Source organism: Aptenodytes forsteri, unplaced genomic scaffold, assembly GCF_000699145.1.
Source record: "Aptenodytes forsteri isolate BGI_AS27 unplaced genomic scaffold, ASM69914v1 Scaffold193, whole genome shotgun sequence".
NCBI lineage: Eukaryota > Metazoa > Chordata > Aves > Sphenisciformes > Spheniscidae > Aptenodytes > Aptenodytes forsteri.
This window is the reverse complement of record NW_008795405.1, coordinates 1,449,919-1,466,458: the sequence shown is the minus strand read 5'-3', so window position 1 is coordinate 1,466,458 and position 16,540 is coordinate 1,449,919. Positions and strand designations below refer to the sequence as shown.

Here is a 16,540-nt window from a genome sequence, read left to right as displayed (position 1 = left end):
GTCCAAAAAAAAAAATTCCCCCCCCCCCCCCCCCCCCTTTTTTTTTTAAACTTTTCTTTGTATAACTGAATTATGGAACTCGCTGTCCAGCGGCATTTTAGAGGACAGAAGTACAGACAAATTAGGACTAAGACAAATTTATGGAGGGTAGGGCCTACTGTGGACCAGATTCAACTAAAACAGGTTGATGGATGCTGGGTAAGTTACCCTAAAGCAAAATCACTCTGTGTAAGTCTTTTGTTTATATCCTTCCCTATGAGTCTACAACTGTTTATAGTCAGAGAGAAGATTACGGATAAGATGGGCTTGTGATTTGACTTGTAATAGCACCTTACATTTTTATGTAACATAAAAATCAGTAAGATAAACCAGAATAAGGTTCAAACATTACCTCCGAGTTGGATTAGTCAGTTTTCACTAATCTGTTATTTCTAGGTGACTTGTTGAGGGAAATAAAAAGCAAAGTTGAGAACTGTGGTTATAGGATTATTCCAAAATTGTTAATTTCGTAATGGCTAAACACTGAGTTAAATGGAATATTACGCTTTTCAATTGCCAGTGCAACTAGACTTTTATTTTGATAATGATTAATGTAACAAACAAGAATTTCTTCTCAGTTGGATTAAGCAGCAAAGCATTTGATACTCCAAGACTGAAGTGAATAGCCTTTACAACTGAATATATGTAACACTGGCATTTAAAAGGAACTAAATACATATTGGGTTTATTTCCAAGAACCTCACAGTAACATTTAACATATCAACACATGAAAACACTTTATAAAGCAATGCATTAGCTTGATTAATATTACCAAATCTTGATCTTCTTATACTCTTCATTCCCATCATTTAATTTATCAAACCTTTTTTTTTTGTTTCAAAATACAGAAGGTTATCAGCCACAAGAAGTCACCCAGATTTTCTTGTATAGACAGATACTGCAGGGATGTCAGGAAGGACATCACCGAAGGAAAAAAATAGGATTCAAAAGGGTATGAAAACCCTTAGTACCATTTGAATATTGCCAAATATTTATTTACTGATGGGAATGGAGCATCCACAGGCCAAACCCTGAGGTGGTGGCATGCAGAAGTGTGAAGAAAAGCCTGAGGAAGAGTATTGCCTAGGTGGCTAAGCAAAAGCTTTTGCATCTCAGAGGGCTATTTTGGAAACCCAGATGAATCTCTGAGCTTTGCATTTGTTTATTATCAAACCACAAAGCAGTAACAGACAGATTACAATTCTCTGGCTAACACACAAAAATACATATAAATATTACCAATAAAAAAACCATATCACTGACTCATCTCTACAGATGACAAGTACAAAGCCAATAAATACCACAATTCTAAAGCATACGTTACTGGCTGCCCTACAGAAGATAAGTACTGCATATGGTAAAAGGCTTTTTGTGGTCTTTTTTTTTTTAAAACATATGTATGTTACTAAAAACTACCTACAGTTTGAAATTCCTTACTGAACGTATCAGAAAATATACATTTACTTCCATGCTGGGCTTTCATATCTTCTCCTATATTCCTCCTCCTTTCAGATCTCAGTTTCTTAATGTATTGGATCAACAAACCTCTATAAAATGCACAAGCTCATACTGGTGATACAGACAAAGTATCCCATTATGTCATATATGTGTATATATATTATGTATATAGTGTACAAACTTAAAATTGCATTCAAAATGTATAATTCGATACTTAAGCTACATCAACATCAGTTTGCACCAGCAGGTTTTTTCTCCATCTCTGAATTATCACTTTTAACTTCTCTTCACATTCATCTGTCTTAACTCTTGTGTTCTCAAGGGATGGCGTTCCTGTTAAGCTCAGCCCTGCATAAACTGTGAAGTACAGAAATAAATCCGTTAAGTTTAAAATCAGACTCCTGACATTCCCAAATACTCACTATTTGTGCAGGGGTCTTTCCGGGATGTGGGTTTTAACTGCTTAAACTTAGTTAACAGGAGCTGTCCAAAATGCGCTTAGTTCTGACAGGTAATAACCAAGATCACAGACTAAAAGCCGAAAGGCCACCAGCATTTTCGTAAAAATTCAGAGAAGTCTATTTGATTAAAAAAAATCTCCTCCTTTTTATTGCACATGCACCTGAAAAGAGTCTACTATCTGCAAAGACAAAAAAATGCAATGCTCTAAGGACAGCCTATTTCCAAGTCATTTCTCCTCTCACATGTGACTGCAGCCTGGGAAATGACAAGTTTTGAAAAGCTTGCATGCTAAAAATAACATTTCTAAATGGAGAAAAAACCCTGCTCTTCATCCAATGTTTCAATATTATGTTGTAACCTAGAAAGAACATATTTACTAATGCTTAAAATGTTTTTTTCTAGGAAAAGGAAAGAGGATGAAATGAAAAAAATTTTCCTCTTAAATAAAATAAAAAGTCTGAACACGCTCCTTACCTCTTCTCAGGGGTGAACATGCAGAAGTGCATTAACAGAAGTAAAATACATTAAACTATAAGATGAATAAAGCCCAAAACTGTGTGCTGAAAGAGACCAGGTCACAGAAAATCCTGTTTTAAAAATTGTAGGTTTGTAGGGGAAGAAAATTTTGAGGTTCCTGTTTTGTAAGTAATTAAAAATACCACAAAATGTTATTTTTAGAAGTGTTAAGATTTTGTATAAGCAGACTAGCCTTGCAATGTGGCTAACAATCCTGTTGCCCCTTCTTGGAGCACTAACTGAAAATATTACCACCTTTCAACTTTCATAACTTTCTTCAGTTTCTAGCTCTGTAAGAAGCCGAGAACTGCAGTGGACTGACAAAGCTGTTTCTTTGTGTACTGGCCGAAGTTTCTGTAGGGATATTTTCCTTCATGATACAGTAACACCTCTTACTCCCTATGGTCTGTCAGTCTTGATTTCACTAGAGAACCATTTAGCAGCGAGATGAAGCTCCCGGTACACCGAAGGTCTGGAGGTCCTCCTTGGAGTACCAGACATGCTTCTCTGAAGGCAGTGAGTAACTGGAATCTAACGCACAGACTGCACTCAACTTCTACACTAAAAGCATATGCTCCTGCTGAACCAGTGCTATCGGTCAATCCGCACCCCAAACTCTGCTCAAATCTTTCAGCACAGAAGCGGCACATAGGAAATCAATGCATCTAAGACAAAAGACACACAAAAGGGTCAATGCCTCATGATGCGCACTGGCCAGCGTCAGATCTGCTGTGTACTTCAAACAGGTGCTGCCACTGAGAGCAACTGAATAAGGACACTCTGGCTGTTCGCTTTGAATAGCTGATTAAAACAGGTAACTTTGCCACAGCATGTCAGGGCCGAGTCCTCCTGTTGGACATCTTATGGTCAGACGAAGTCCGAATTCCAATGCAACCAACTGCAGTCCTTGTGACCTGTGTATGCAATACACATCTCCCCGTAAAGAGAAGAGCTGTGGAAGCAAAAAGAGATGTTTGCTTCTGAAGGTCTGGAGCAAGAGCTTTGTACTTCTTAGAAGTTCTGGGGTTCATCTGGATCCACAGTACGTAAAATGATCTAGTTGGGTATTTTTGTCCAAACTCCAGATGTGGCAGCTACTTTTTGGGTTTCTCTAGGATGTTCAGGAATTTCCCTCGAGTCATTTCTCTAGCTGAAATCACAAGGGAGGAAAAAGAGATTAATATTGTTTAAAAAGCCAAGAAATCCAAACAATTGTATCATTTACAGATTTTAACCATAGGATAAGAAATTCATTTAGATTTGTGCTTATACCAATAGTGACTAAGGATTATTTTATTTATTTACTTATTAAAGTGGAAAATAAATAAAACTGCATTCCAGCTCAAATTCCTGACATCCTAGAAATGCAGGCAGGGCCTGGAATCTTCTAAACTCAGCAATAATTCCCACAGGCTGTCTCATTACATACAATCTACGCTTTCTATTCCTACTGCGTTATGCTCTCGCAGCATCTCCTTTTCTCTGTACTATCCATCTCTGAATGGTGTAATCCAGATCTCCATCACTCTATCTCAGAGCAATTGTTCCTGGATGTTATAATCCGTCAGAGATTATGGAACTCTCTCTTTCCCATTTCAGGATTATTGGTCCCTGGATGCTATGATCTTCAACAGAAATTAGACAGCATTTTCTCTCTCTCAGCAGTGTCAGTCCCTGGATGCTGTAATATAATGGGGTTTATATTCCTTCAATGCAGTTCATCTATGGATGGTGTAATAAAGTAAAGTTTATAGAGCTTTGGTCTTCTCTCTCTCTCTGCATTGTCAGTCCTTCGATGTTTAATACAGCAAGGCAAGGTTTATATGTCTCTCTCTCACTCTTGGCACCATCAATCTCTGGTAGCTGTATTACAGCAGGGTTTACACAGCCACTTTTCTGCACGAGACATTTCTGACTTGTGAGCCCATAAGATCACAAGCTGGCAGAACAGCCCTAATACTATCTTTGTCTTGTAATAACAATACAATGCATCAAAGACAACACGATTAGCAACTGAGTTCTGCAGAAAGACAATCTTCTCACCAGTGCTTCCCTTCATTTCTTTTAAATAAAGGTGTAAGCTTTGTGCTGGACTGACAGGCATCAAAACATGGAGGTTTTTATTCACAGGATTGATGAAAGCGTGTATGTTTCCCACACCTAGCCTAGAGAGACTCTGGAAGGAGATGGGAATTCATTTGCTGTTTTATCCATTTAACTCCTGACCTCTCTACTGAGAGGAACAACAGAAATGACAATTAGCATAAAAACCGGAGGTGGGTTTGTTGCTGATGTTGGGTTTGACATTACTGATTACCTGTTAGAACAGAACTAAAATGTAATAAAAATGTTCAGCTTAAAATACTCAATACGCACCCTCAGGTAAAGACATTTTGTTATTCTTTACCTAAAGGTTAGAATTTATGCCTTAAAGCCTCTTCTTTAAATTATTACATTCTAATTTGTCTACCCAAAATTGTACCACAAGATACTGTCATCAACAAGGTGCCTGTAAAACAATTAGTGGTATTATGAACTGTCTGGTACATATTGATATTCATAGGCTGCAAAGTCCACTGCCGTGAGTGGAACATGCTTCAGCCTGGCTGCAGATTCAAGCAGCTCACTGCATTATTCACTTGGTTCATGCCTCCAGCTGTGAGTTATATCATCTGGGATCCATTCCCAACTCTGCTTCTGATTCACAGCGTGAACTACCACAAAAGTACTCATTTGTACCTCTACTTCCCCATCCGCAAGATAGCTTCTATCTTTTAAGTGCTGCTGAAGTGACACATGGATAGAAGGCGCTGAAGAAGGGCAGAGTGGATTGTTATTTTGTCAGGAACTAAGTTGTTATGCACAAAGAATATGATTAAATAAAAATGCAAGTTTTCAAAAATTTCAGCTAGGAATAGATTTTCAGCACCAGTTCTTTGACACCTCCCTGCCTTGCACCATCAATAGTGCATGGTTTTAAAACACTCTTAACGGAGAAAGCACAAAGCCAAACTGTAGTTGATAGAGTGGAAAGTTTTCCGGAGTACAAGTCCCATATAGGAGATATACGAATGCATGACAATTCTGTTCCCCCAAAGAGGGCTGCACCCAATAAATCAGGCAGAGAGCATAGACTCCTTCTGTGCGCTGAGTGAAATTACTGTGGGTTGGGGGTTGCTCCAGAGCACGTGCCCTCCTGTTCACTTGTCATCGGAGATGTTAACATTTCTGATTAATTCACAGACCTCTCATTTTATTCTTCATTCCTTTATCCTTGCTATCCTGTTCTGCTGCAGCTTAAAGATTCTTACCGACCTGCTACAATAATCACCGCCCGCTCCCCCCCCCAACCTGGTGAAATTGTTTAGTGATGCCAACCGCGCTTTTAATTTGCAAGACATCAGACACAGAGGTAATTTATACCAACATCTGTTCATTTCTGACTTCTGAAACAAACTCGCACATGCTGCTACAAAATCCCATTAGGAGCAGGAGACAGCCTTCTGCTATTCTGTATTCCTCTTTTCCTCACATACTCAGGCTTGCACCGGGGCTTTATTTTTAAAGATATGATGCCAAACTGAAAGAAAGGACCTTACATCTTCATATATGTATGAAAACGGCCAGGAAATAACATCCTCGTATCACAGAAAAAATCACAGCCAAACTAAGGGCAAGTTTCCACAAACATTAACAATCTTGTTTTCTCTGCTTCAGCTGCTTCTCTTATCTGCCCAAGAACCACAGTTCAATGTATTCCTGGTAAACACAGGCCAAATACATATTACATGGTACTGCGTTCAAACGTCTTGGCTATTCCTTCCCCTTTGTTCCTCTTTAATCTGCACTGGAGTATGATTTGAGCCTGGGTTTTGCACAGAAAAGCCTCTAATATTTAACCGACTCCTCTGCTCAGTATTGCTTCTGATAAATGAATTCTTAATAATGGGAATATCATTTCCAATGGGGCCTTTCGGAGCTTGCTCGAGTGAGGGAAGAGCTTGTGAATGAAGAAACCATCACCCACATTCTAAATATGATTGCAGTCTAAGAGAGACGGTAAAACCTGCCTTAAACAACTACCCAAGGGACCAGCAGAAGCCAGTGGCGTAGTAGATAGAGGCGGATTTTTTAATTAAAAGGTTGGACAAAACTGCAGTGAAAACCTTAGGGATTTTTTCTTTAAAATGGTTGCTTAAACCACGGACTTCAAGTGAAGAGAAGGCTTCAGTGCAGGTTTCATTGTACCAGCAAACAGACACTACAGAGGCTGTGCAGCATGAAACAGAAACATGAATCTCCATGTCAAGTCACGATTTACAACCCTGCCTACGCTGTGCACCTACTACAATAGAAAAATCAACAATGGATACGATCGCAATAGCTTGGATACAAATTAATCTCACCTACTAGGGAGGAGGAAGAATACTGAAGACCATAGAAAAAACACTTGAAGATGTTATCAGCAGTGGTTACAATGGAAGTTGAGTGCTTGAATAGACTCTTTCAGAGAAATGTATTGAAAACTGGTATCAGGCTATTATAATTAATAGAGAATGCTGTACTGTACGAATTAAGTTTGCTGCCTGGCAAGATCTGCCAAGCAGATCTCAAGAACAGGTATTGGGTAGGAAAGGCTGGGGCTGAAAGGAGAAGGGGAGATTTCTACTTGATAGGGGAGCAGAATAAGGTTTAATATAATCTCCTCCTTAGAACTTCAATCCCTCAATCCCGCATTTAGCCTTCTTGCCTGGGGCTCCTTTTCTACTACAATTGTCCCCAAACTGCCTCTCCGCAGTAAATTTTGTGGTTGCTGGTTGAAAAGATTCAGTAGTACAGATTGATTTCCTACAAGTGAGGAGATGAGGGATTACCAAAAGCAGTTCTGGTTAACAAGATCGGGTGCAGAATCTCCTGCTAGAGCAGCCCACTCTGCCAGTGCTTTGCATCCTTTCACTATGACATATGGGTTTCATTACACAAAGATTTTCCTGATTTTAACTTGGAGGCGATTACGTTGGAAACTCAGAGCTATCTTTACATCTGTAGCAATTTAAAGGTTAAGTAACTTTTAATCAAATGACAAAGACTCATAATGTTTTGTCCTCGATTGAAAATGAAAACTGCTGTTCCGGATATTCCTTCCGGTGACGATTTAATTAGAAAAAAACACTGCACTGGAGATTGGGGTCCAGCCTGATTTCTCCCCGTAAAAAGCCTTCTCACACATATGACAGCACAGAACATACTGTGTCATAAGGTCTGGATAGCCAGAAAATAATGGAAGGATTTACTGCTATAAAATCAGCAACGAAAACAGTGATTTACACTTACATAAGCAACTTTCACCCAGGAGAATCCCTAAGCAACACACATATGTACACAATTTTTTAACATAACATACACTTAAATGCAAAAGCGCAACTTGGTGATAAAGTCTATGTAAAAGCTATATTTGACAAACTGTATTTATCACACATTTATCATATTCATTATACCTTCCACTGCTTACTACTTCTGGGCTTATCTAAAAATCTCAAAACAAAGCCTGTGAGCATCTTCAAATCACAGATATTTTAAAATGAAGTCACCCGTCAAAGAAGCACTTCTCTGCCTCTCCCCCAGAGGTACAACTTATGGGACAAATTTGACTGTGCTCCTCCTCTGACCTGAAAACGTAGCCATGTTGAAATCTAAAGGTCTTGCCTCTAAAAAGAACTGGAAATACAATTAATGCCCTGTGAACAGAACATGTTTTTAGCCCTTAAATATCTTGTAGTATCACACTTTGAATGCTACATTCTTGACTACAAAAAGGTTATTTTAGGCACTGTCATACTTTGTTAGCTTATCAGTTATTCCTCCCATTCAGTTCTATTTACGGTAACTAAAGAACTTGTTTTTCAACATGGAAGGATTCCTTTAAAGTACTAATCATGCACTCTCAAACTACTGCTGTGTCTTAGGACTATACAGAAAACAAAACTAAAAGGGTTTATTTCTGAAGAACTATCAGTGCAAATCACCAGTTCAGGGCAAAGAACATGAATTGCAGAGAGATGGCAGAACACTCCTCTGGTTTTTAACCCCTCTATCACAAGGGTCTGTTGCATCAGAAATGATTTCTTTTGTCCTGAGACACAATGTTAGGATAAGAAGACACAACCATTCTTTTTCCTAGTTGGTAGGACATAAAAAAGGCCTAGAGGAATCTGCCTGTGAGTAACGGTGGGAGTCTTGCTTGACTGAACTTGTGAAAGCCAATGGCAAAGCCACATCTTTTGGCTGGGCTCAACTAGTATTGCGTTTGGAAGGGAAATAAAAAAAATCAGGCACAGGGGTGTGGGGGAGTGAAGGCAAAAAGGCAATCTAAAACCAGCAGAAATATTTAAGATTGACATTATTACTAAATAGCCCTTAAAGCAAAAAGAGATTTATTTCAGACCAACAGAATATTATTACCCAGCCAACATAATCTGAACTTCTATCAGAGAGCGAGCTCTGTATGGACCACTTTCTATCTCGAGACCAGACCCCCAAAATCCTACCACCACCTGGATGCCTGCTGGCACCAGCTCGTTCCTGTTCCTTCATAAAAAGAGCTCCAATTACTCTGCTAACTGCGTACTTCCTTAACGTAATTGTCAACTGAACTGCTACTTGATGACTGTGGGCCTTTGACAAATACTTATCAGTGAATGCTACACCAAGCCCAATTTCATAAAGAGCTGGAACTGCCATCTCAGGAGAGCAGTGGTTAGCAAAAGCAATGTCAGTCGCCTTTAATGAAGGTAGAACTTGCACATGCAGATACTCAGACCTGTGCTTCAGGAACTGTTACTTTTACACTGAAGACCAGCATAATCATCTAGCTTGCCTAAAACACATTTTTCAGGTAAGACGACAGAATCAGCATAAACCTCCAGGTGGAATAAGCTTGCATTACCGTGGCATCTTTCAATAATCAATATCAAAGCACTTGCAAAGTTTATCAAGCTCCACAATATTCTTGAGACATACAGTGATTTAATTCCCATCTTACAGATGGGGTCACAGCCTCAGTAAGGAGTGATGTACAGATGTATACTAAAGGAGTCAGCAACCGTGCTAGAATTCAGGCTCTGAAAGATGAGCTCTGTCAAGTCTTGCTGCAGCATTTTAAAATATTAACACCACCCTTGGTACAAAACATCACCGTCTTTCCCTTGGTGAATGAGACAGCAGAATCTGCCCTTACTTCAGCTGTAGTTCACAGTCTGGCATGACTTGTTTTGAAATGCCAAAGAAGGTGGGGGCTTGCAAAAAACCAGGCTGTGAACCAGAGCAGGTGAGGCACATGGACCGCTCCTCCCAGTGTGCTATGAAAACAGTCATCTCTGACAGAGAAGTGGTAAATAGCTGAGACCGATAAAGTTTTAAACCACTGAAAGTTAAACCATTTTAGTGAGTGTTAGCTAGAGCCTTAAGAATTGGAATCAAATACCTAATGCTTTCCTGAAATCATGAAATCCTCATGTGACCTCTTTCCACCTCATTTTTCTCCACCCACGGGAGCGGTGTTTTATCATATACCTGATAAGAGATCTCAGAGATCATGCAGGATTATCCAGAATGGTGATAACAGATCTGCTGCAGATTAAGATATCCTCAAAAATGTTATTGTTGCTATCAATAAATACTAAAATTATATCAGCTCTTAAAAAAATTTGATTCCTTCTCTGCACAATAATTCACCCTGTTCTCCTAATCAGATCTCCCTACCTTGCAAGGCAGCACCATTCTGTTTGCACTTCGTTGCAAACAATGATGTTCACAGAGCTTCGAATGCAAAAACTACAAACAGTATTCATTCACATACAGATGGGCAAAGCCAGTCAATGAAAACACTCGAAGCAAGGGGCAATGACACCCCCTGCCAATGCCCAGGGAGCTACTAAACGTATGTTCCAGGTCACGGATATTAGGATGTACAGATATCTTGCCCTGAGTGACCCTCATATTAAAGGAAACTCTTACAGTACCTCCCACTTCTAGAAGCTGCCTGCGGCCAACATCCTGTGGGGCCAAAGACCTGATCCCTTTGACCCCCAAAGCAGGGAAAGAGTTACATCTTCTCTCTGCGAGGCCAATAAAAACCTCTCTTGATTATAATTTAGATAAGAGCCACTGGATTGAATAATAATGTCTGAAACTCCCCTGGCTGTTTCACCTTGAGACGTCCATCACTGGGTTAAACATGATGCTAATTGCATTTGGATTGATTAATTTCTCTCACTCCTGTCTATTCGAATAATGCTTAACAAAATAATCACAGCACCCAGAGCCAAATCTTCTCCGTCAAAGGAATGAAGCCATCAGAACCGGCAGAGATGAAAGAAATGAAGATGACCCGTAATTACTGCTACGGTGATATCATTACCATATTATAGAAAATGAGTGTATGTGGGGGGAGCGGGGGCTGTGATTATTATTTATTTTTTAATGGAACCTCACATCCCAAGAATACAGATCTGGCACAGTGTAGCATACAGAAATACAGAACTAAAAATTTATTGTGCATTAAATTGCAAAATACAGTGAACACTGGGACTCTAGGTGCATCGAGTGTCTTGTACTGTGATCTGCTGTTTATTCACTTCACTATTTTTTCATTGCAATAATACTTTGTATATGACTACCATAGAGATTTAAGATGCCTACCTTCCCAAAAAGATCCTCAAGTATCTGCAACAGAACTCACCCATAACCCTGAAACTAAAGCCATTCTCCTTTAATATCATTACAAGTCATCTTACTTTGAACATTGGCATTCAGATTTTTAAACCACAAGACCTAACTTGATGCTCAAAGAAAAGCTAGCATGCAAGAAATTTTTATTCTTAAATGCTGATTCCTATCTGAAGGCAGTTATAAATTCCATCACCAGCCGCAGTAGATCACTTTCAACCATTCATTATGCTGGTTCTGTAAAGATATCAAATGTATCAAGTCTGGAAGAATTTAAACTAGGATTTAAAAAAAAACCAAACAAAAAACCAACAACCAAAACCACAACCCTAACATCCAAAAGGAAGGCCTTCTGCTCCCTTTATTCTCCAAAATACACTCCCAAAGCCCCTCTCATTTGAGAAACAAATAGCTTGGCAATTGTATAAGATCTTCAGACACCTGTGCACTGCAATTCTAATTGTGGTTTATACAGTTCACTTCTCTCAGTGCTGCTTATGTCTGCCCCCTAGTCTCAGACTGAAGACAAAAAAACCACACACAACTAGCAGCTTAAAATATTTATTCTGGAATAAAGCCAAGGTCAAATACACAAAAAAATTTCACACGCCAAAAATGTCAAGACCCAAGACCAGGCGCTGACTCATGAAGCTAATTAAACACAGAAAAACGATGTCCAAGTATTTTATAAGGCTTAAAGAAAGAAATTCAAGTTATGCTTCTAATATTAAAAGCAGTATGAAAGGCAATTTTATATCAAAGTTGAGGATATTTTCAAGTATACCTGAAAGGGACTTCACTAGCATAACTTATTATTGGAAAAGCTACAGCTTCAGAGAGCTTTGACCACCATGACTCACAGATGTTGGAGGCAAACAGTGGGATAGAAACGTGGCATGTTTTAACAAGAGGCACTCGAAAGGTTTTTTTTCCTGCCTGCTTGTACCAAAAGGAAAATAATCTCTTCCTGGCTTCCCAACCCCTGCGGACGACCAAGAGTTCTTGATGATTTAGGTTTTCTCACCACAGTATCTCAAAGAGGACTCTTCTTTATTGAGCAACGTGGAGAAATGAGATCAAAACTGTTTGCTCAAGAACTCTTGAGCATAAAACACATGATGAAGTTAGGCGGAGGGGTCTGCACTGAATATATGCACACAGCCAGGTATGAAAGTTTTCTGGAGGTGAACAGACCCTTCTCAGAAGGCACACAGGCAGAAGTGCTGCCCAAGCTCCCACAAAACAGTCCACCATGATGTGGTACCCCTGCCTACGCTGGGGAGCGGGTATTTACCAGTTGGGAGCAAAGCAGGTGAACCTTGAAAGTAACAATTTTTTCAAGTCTTATCAGTGGCTGGGGCACGCAGGCCATGGCAAAATCTGAGCCCAGGAGCCAATAGGAACAAAGGGATTAAGAGTTATTAGGAGTAGGGAGAATTACATATTTACAGTACAGTTACTGAAAAATAATCGTGTAATGATTATGTAAGTCCCTATACTCCTTTTGGCTAATAATGTTGGGATGCAAGCTGTATGGTTATGCAAGCCAGGGCACACAAATCCAATCAGAAGACATCAAGGTGTGTTTACGGCGAGGCTTGCAGCTCTGGTTCAAGAACGGTACGGCTTCCTTGACCTCCAAAAGGCAGAAACAAGCCCCTGTCAGTAGGTTAGCTAATGGCTTGAGCTGTGAAGCAGAACTGAATTTTTAAATTTAACTTCTGTCAACAAGCTTCATGGAAGACATATCTGGATGAAAGAAGCTTATACTATGGTAGTCTGTATTTATTTGTCCAGAGGTATGTCTTTACTTTAAAAAGCAGACTAAATTTTTAAAATGTTTTCTAATCCCAAGATTCCTTATTGAAACATTTTTCCATGCAGATGACTGCAGCCTTTGACATGACAATGAATTATCGATATTGAAGGTCTCTAAGAAAAGAAGATTCATGCTTTTTATGACTGAACGATATTATTTGATTTACACATGAAGTAAAATAAGATTCCTTTTGCCATTAGTACAATGATACAACACATGAAATTACATAGAGGACTTCTGTAATTTCAAAAAATCCAAGTAAAAAGTCTGTATGAGCAACTACAAGTAAATGATTGAAATCTCAGTGTTCCAAGGCCAAAGTCTCAACCTTAGTTAAACCAGAATTATGAAAGAGCAGCAATATGCAGTCTGCAGAAGAAAACCTTCATAAACGCCTCCATCATTTTATTCTTTCCTCCACATGAACCAAAGGCACTTTCTTCAATGACTGCCCTTATCCCTATCCACATCCTTCCCAGTATATTCACTGCTTGCTTTAGTCCAGCTTTTTCAGTTATACTACTGACTAGTTTCATGCGCTCTGCCCGCCACAATCCCCTTTCTCCTGGCAACAATACCCTGAGCTGAGGAATATTTGAAAATTCAGAAGAGGGTTCAGGAAATTCAAAACCATCTTTATCAACTCCAAGTTGGTCACAAGACATCTGAGGAAATGCACTGATTTAGAAATGTTACAGTTTTTACAGCATCCAAATGCTACTAGAATCAAGTTCAAATGAATAGAGAAAAAAAAGTATATTTGGAGGAGTTAAAAATTACAGGAAAATTGTTGTTATTCAGAGAAACTATCACCAGTTTTAATCTGACCTACTTGATAACAAAATTGTAATACCACTCAGGGCTGTTTGGAATAGATATTAAAATATAAACAATGCAGTCTCTGCTACAATTATTACAGTTTAGCTGTTAATGAGCTCAAAGGCAACTAGGTGAGGCCCAGTTGTAAAAGCAGATGTAAAAGATGCACCCAAAAATAAACCCTCCCAGACCCATGAAGAAATCTGAGAACATTTTTCATAAACACCTTCACATTTCTAGTACTCATGGGTTTTGGAAAAAAGCTTAAAGACATGATTCAAAAACAAGAAATACAGAGGCATCGGAGTTTGCAGGTATCTCCTGAGAGTAGTGGCCAGAAGAAACTCCAGTTTCTTGAAATCCAGAAATAAAGCATGCTAGTCAACTGTCATTCCTAAAAAACCAAGCCAAAACAAATAAAACAACATTATTTTTCACTCCAGAAGGTGCACTGAAAGCAGCCCAGTAAGCTTTGGTACTCTTTTGCTTCCAAAAATCTCTTCATGTTTATGCCCAGTCCATGCATACTGCTGATCTGAGGCCATGTCTACCATTACTTTCTTCTCATGAAAGCTGAATACAGTGCCATAGCTATCTTTTAATGAGCAGACTAGTGTTCTTCATCCATTACTCGAAACCAAGAACAGAAGCACTGCAGTAAAGCAGAAGGCAACCATCGACAAGACAGCTCAGAAAGAAAAGCAGAAGGTGATGATGGCCATGAGGAGTCTCCATAGATTTAGCGACTGGTGAGATTGCTCTGAGAGTTGAGTGGCATTGAAGAAACTTTGGAAGCCAGAAGAACCCAGAAGACTCCATGATCCAGTGACAATGGGACTATCAGACATACTCGGAGGTAGAAAGGTACAGCGGAGTAGAAGAGGTATAAGTAAAAAGAGGATATAAGGAAAAAGTGATGAGTGAAGAAAATGTCATCTACAAGAAGAGAACAGATCAAATGATAAGGTATACAGTACAATATCATATGAGGAAAATTGTACAGAATCAGAGAATCATTCAGGTTTGAAAGGAGCTTGGCAGGTCTCCAGTCAACCTTCTGTTCAGAACAAACAGGCTGCTCAGGGCTTTTAGCCAGTCAAGTCTTAAAAACATCCATGGATGGAGACTGCACAACCTCTCTTGGCAATCCTTCCAATATTTGACTGCTCCACACTGAAAAAGTTTTCTCATGAATCCAGTCAGAAACCTTCTTGCTTCAATCTATGACTGTTGTCTCTTGTCATTCCACCATGCAGCCCTGTGCAGAGCCTGACTCCATCTTCTCAGTAACATCTTCGCAGGTACTAGCAGGCAACTATCAGGTCCCTGTGAAGTCACCTCTTCTCCATGCTCAACAAGCCCCATTCCCGCAGTCTCTGTTCACAGAGCAAGTGCTCCAGCCCCCGATCATCTTGGTGGCCCTCCGCTGAACTCACTCCAATTTACCAATGTCTTCCTCATGCTGGGGCATGGAGGACACCACTGGATGTGGCATTGCAGATGCAGTCTAATGACTGCTGAGTAGAGGTGGACAATGACCTCCCTCAATCTACTGGACATGCTTCTATCAACAGATGTATATGCAATCCTACATTCCTTTCCCAAATATTACCCACCTGCTATATTCCTGTTGAACACTGTTTCCTAGCCTCTAACCCTCCACCCAGCCACTGCTTTGCTTATTGTTCCAGGAAACCTGAGCACCATAGTCAAGAGTCAGTGCACTTTGTGCCCTGAGACAGGGGAGGAACGGTTTTCTCCTCCAAGTTTTACATGCACACATTAGTAAACAGAAATTGTAAGCTTTTTTTTAAATTAATATGCTCTCTATTTTCAAGTAAGCCAGGTACTAGGCATGAAAATCTTGAGGCAACCCAGAGAACTATCTGTTGAGAACTGAATGACAGCTTGGCCTGCTACCCAGAAACATCCATTACCCAGCCCTTTTCTGTTGGGATTTGTGTTGAATGACGTCTTCTGCAGGTTAACAATTAGTTTTTAGCATAAGAGTCCTGTGTCATCATCGTCATCTCCCCAGGAGAGAGAAATAGGCTGAGTGATTTTTAGATTATATGCTCTGATAAGACACAGACTCCTGACTCCCTGTGTGCTTGTGCCATGCAGGCCACCTGCTCTATGGAGCTGCCACCGGGGACACCCTCAAAAAGGTTTAATAATAATGTTCTCTCTAGAGATGTCACTCAGAGCATGCTCTGAATTTACATTCTATATCACTGACTAAAATCTTGTATATAAAATCCTATCAATAGATAGGATCTAAGACTAGTCGCTAAAAAAAGAGTAATACAGTATATTGTAGAAATGTTATTTCCTATTAAACAAGAATCTGTCAGGTCTGTAGTCATAAAAAACATAAATGAACACAGGAATTGACAGAGCAGGGCAGATCAGTGATCTACCCAGTCAGGTATCCTGTCTGACTGCACCCAATATCAGAAACATCACAGAAAAAAAAGCAAGGAACCCCATTATGAAGACATATGGAATAATTGCCTCTGAAAGACTCCTCCTCTTCCTAAGTGCTTGTTTTATATCCTGAAGCAGTTGATATTTCCTACTTCATTTTATATTTTATTCTGCTGTAACTAGAAATGTTCTCATCATCCATTTAATTGCCTGATTCCTTTTCAATAGCTGCTAAGTATTTAGTTTAAAAAAAAAAAAAAAAAAAAAAAAAAA

At 39.5% G+C, this 16,540-nt stretch overlaps 1 protein-coding gene across 1 annotated transcript in view; it reads right to left on the bottom strand.

The window, feature by feature from the left end:
* Positions 1 to 552: 552 nt before the first annotated feature.
* The window catches only part of LIN52 (lin-52 DREAM MuvB core complex component), a gene marked incomplete at its 5' end in the record, with an annotated part of 51,576 nt that continues 35,588 nt past the window's right edge, over positions 553 to 16,540 (bottom strand). Inside the window, one exon of the mRNA XM_009280700.1 lies at positions 553 to 3,625. Within this exon, the coding sequence (XP_009278975.1) occupies positions 3,570 to 3,625 (56 nt within the window). The remainder of the gene's footprint in view (positions 3,626 to 16,540) is intronic.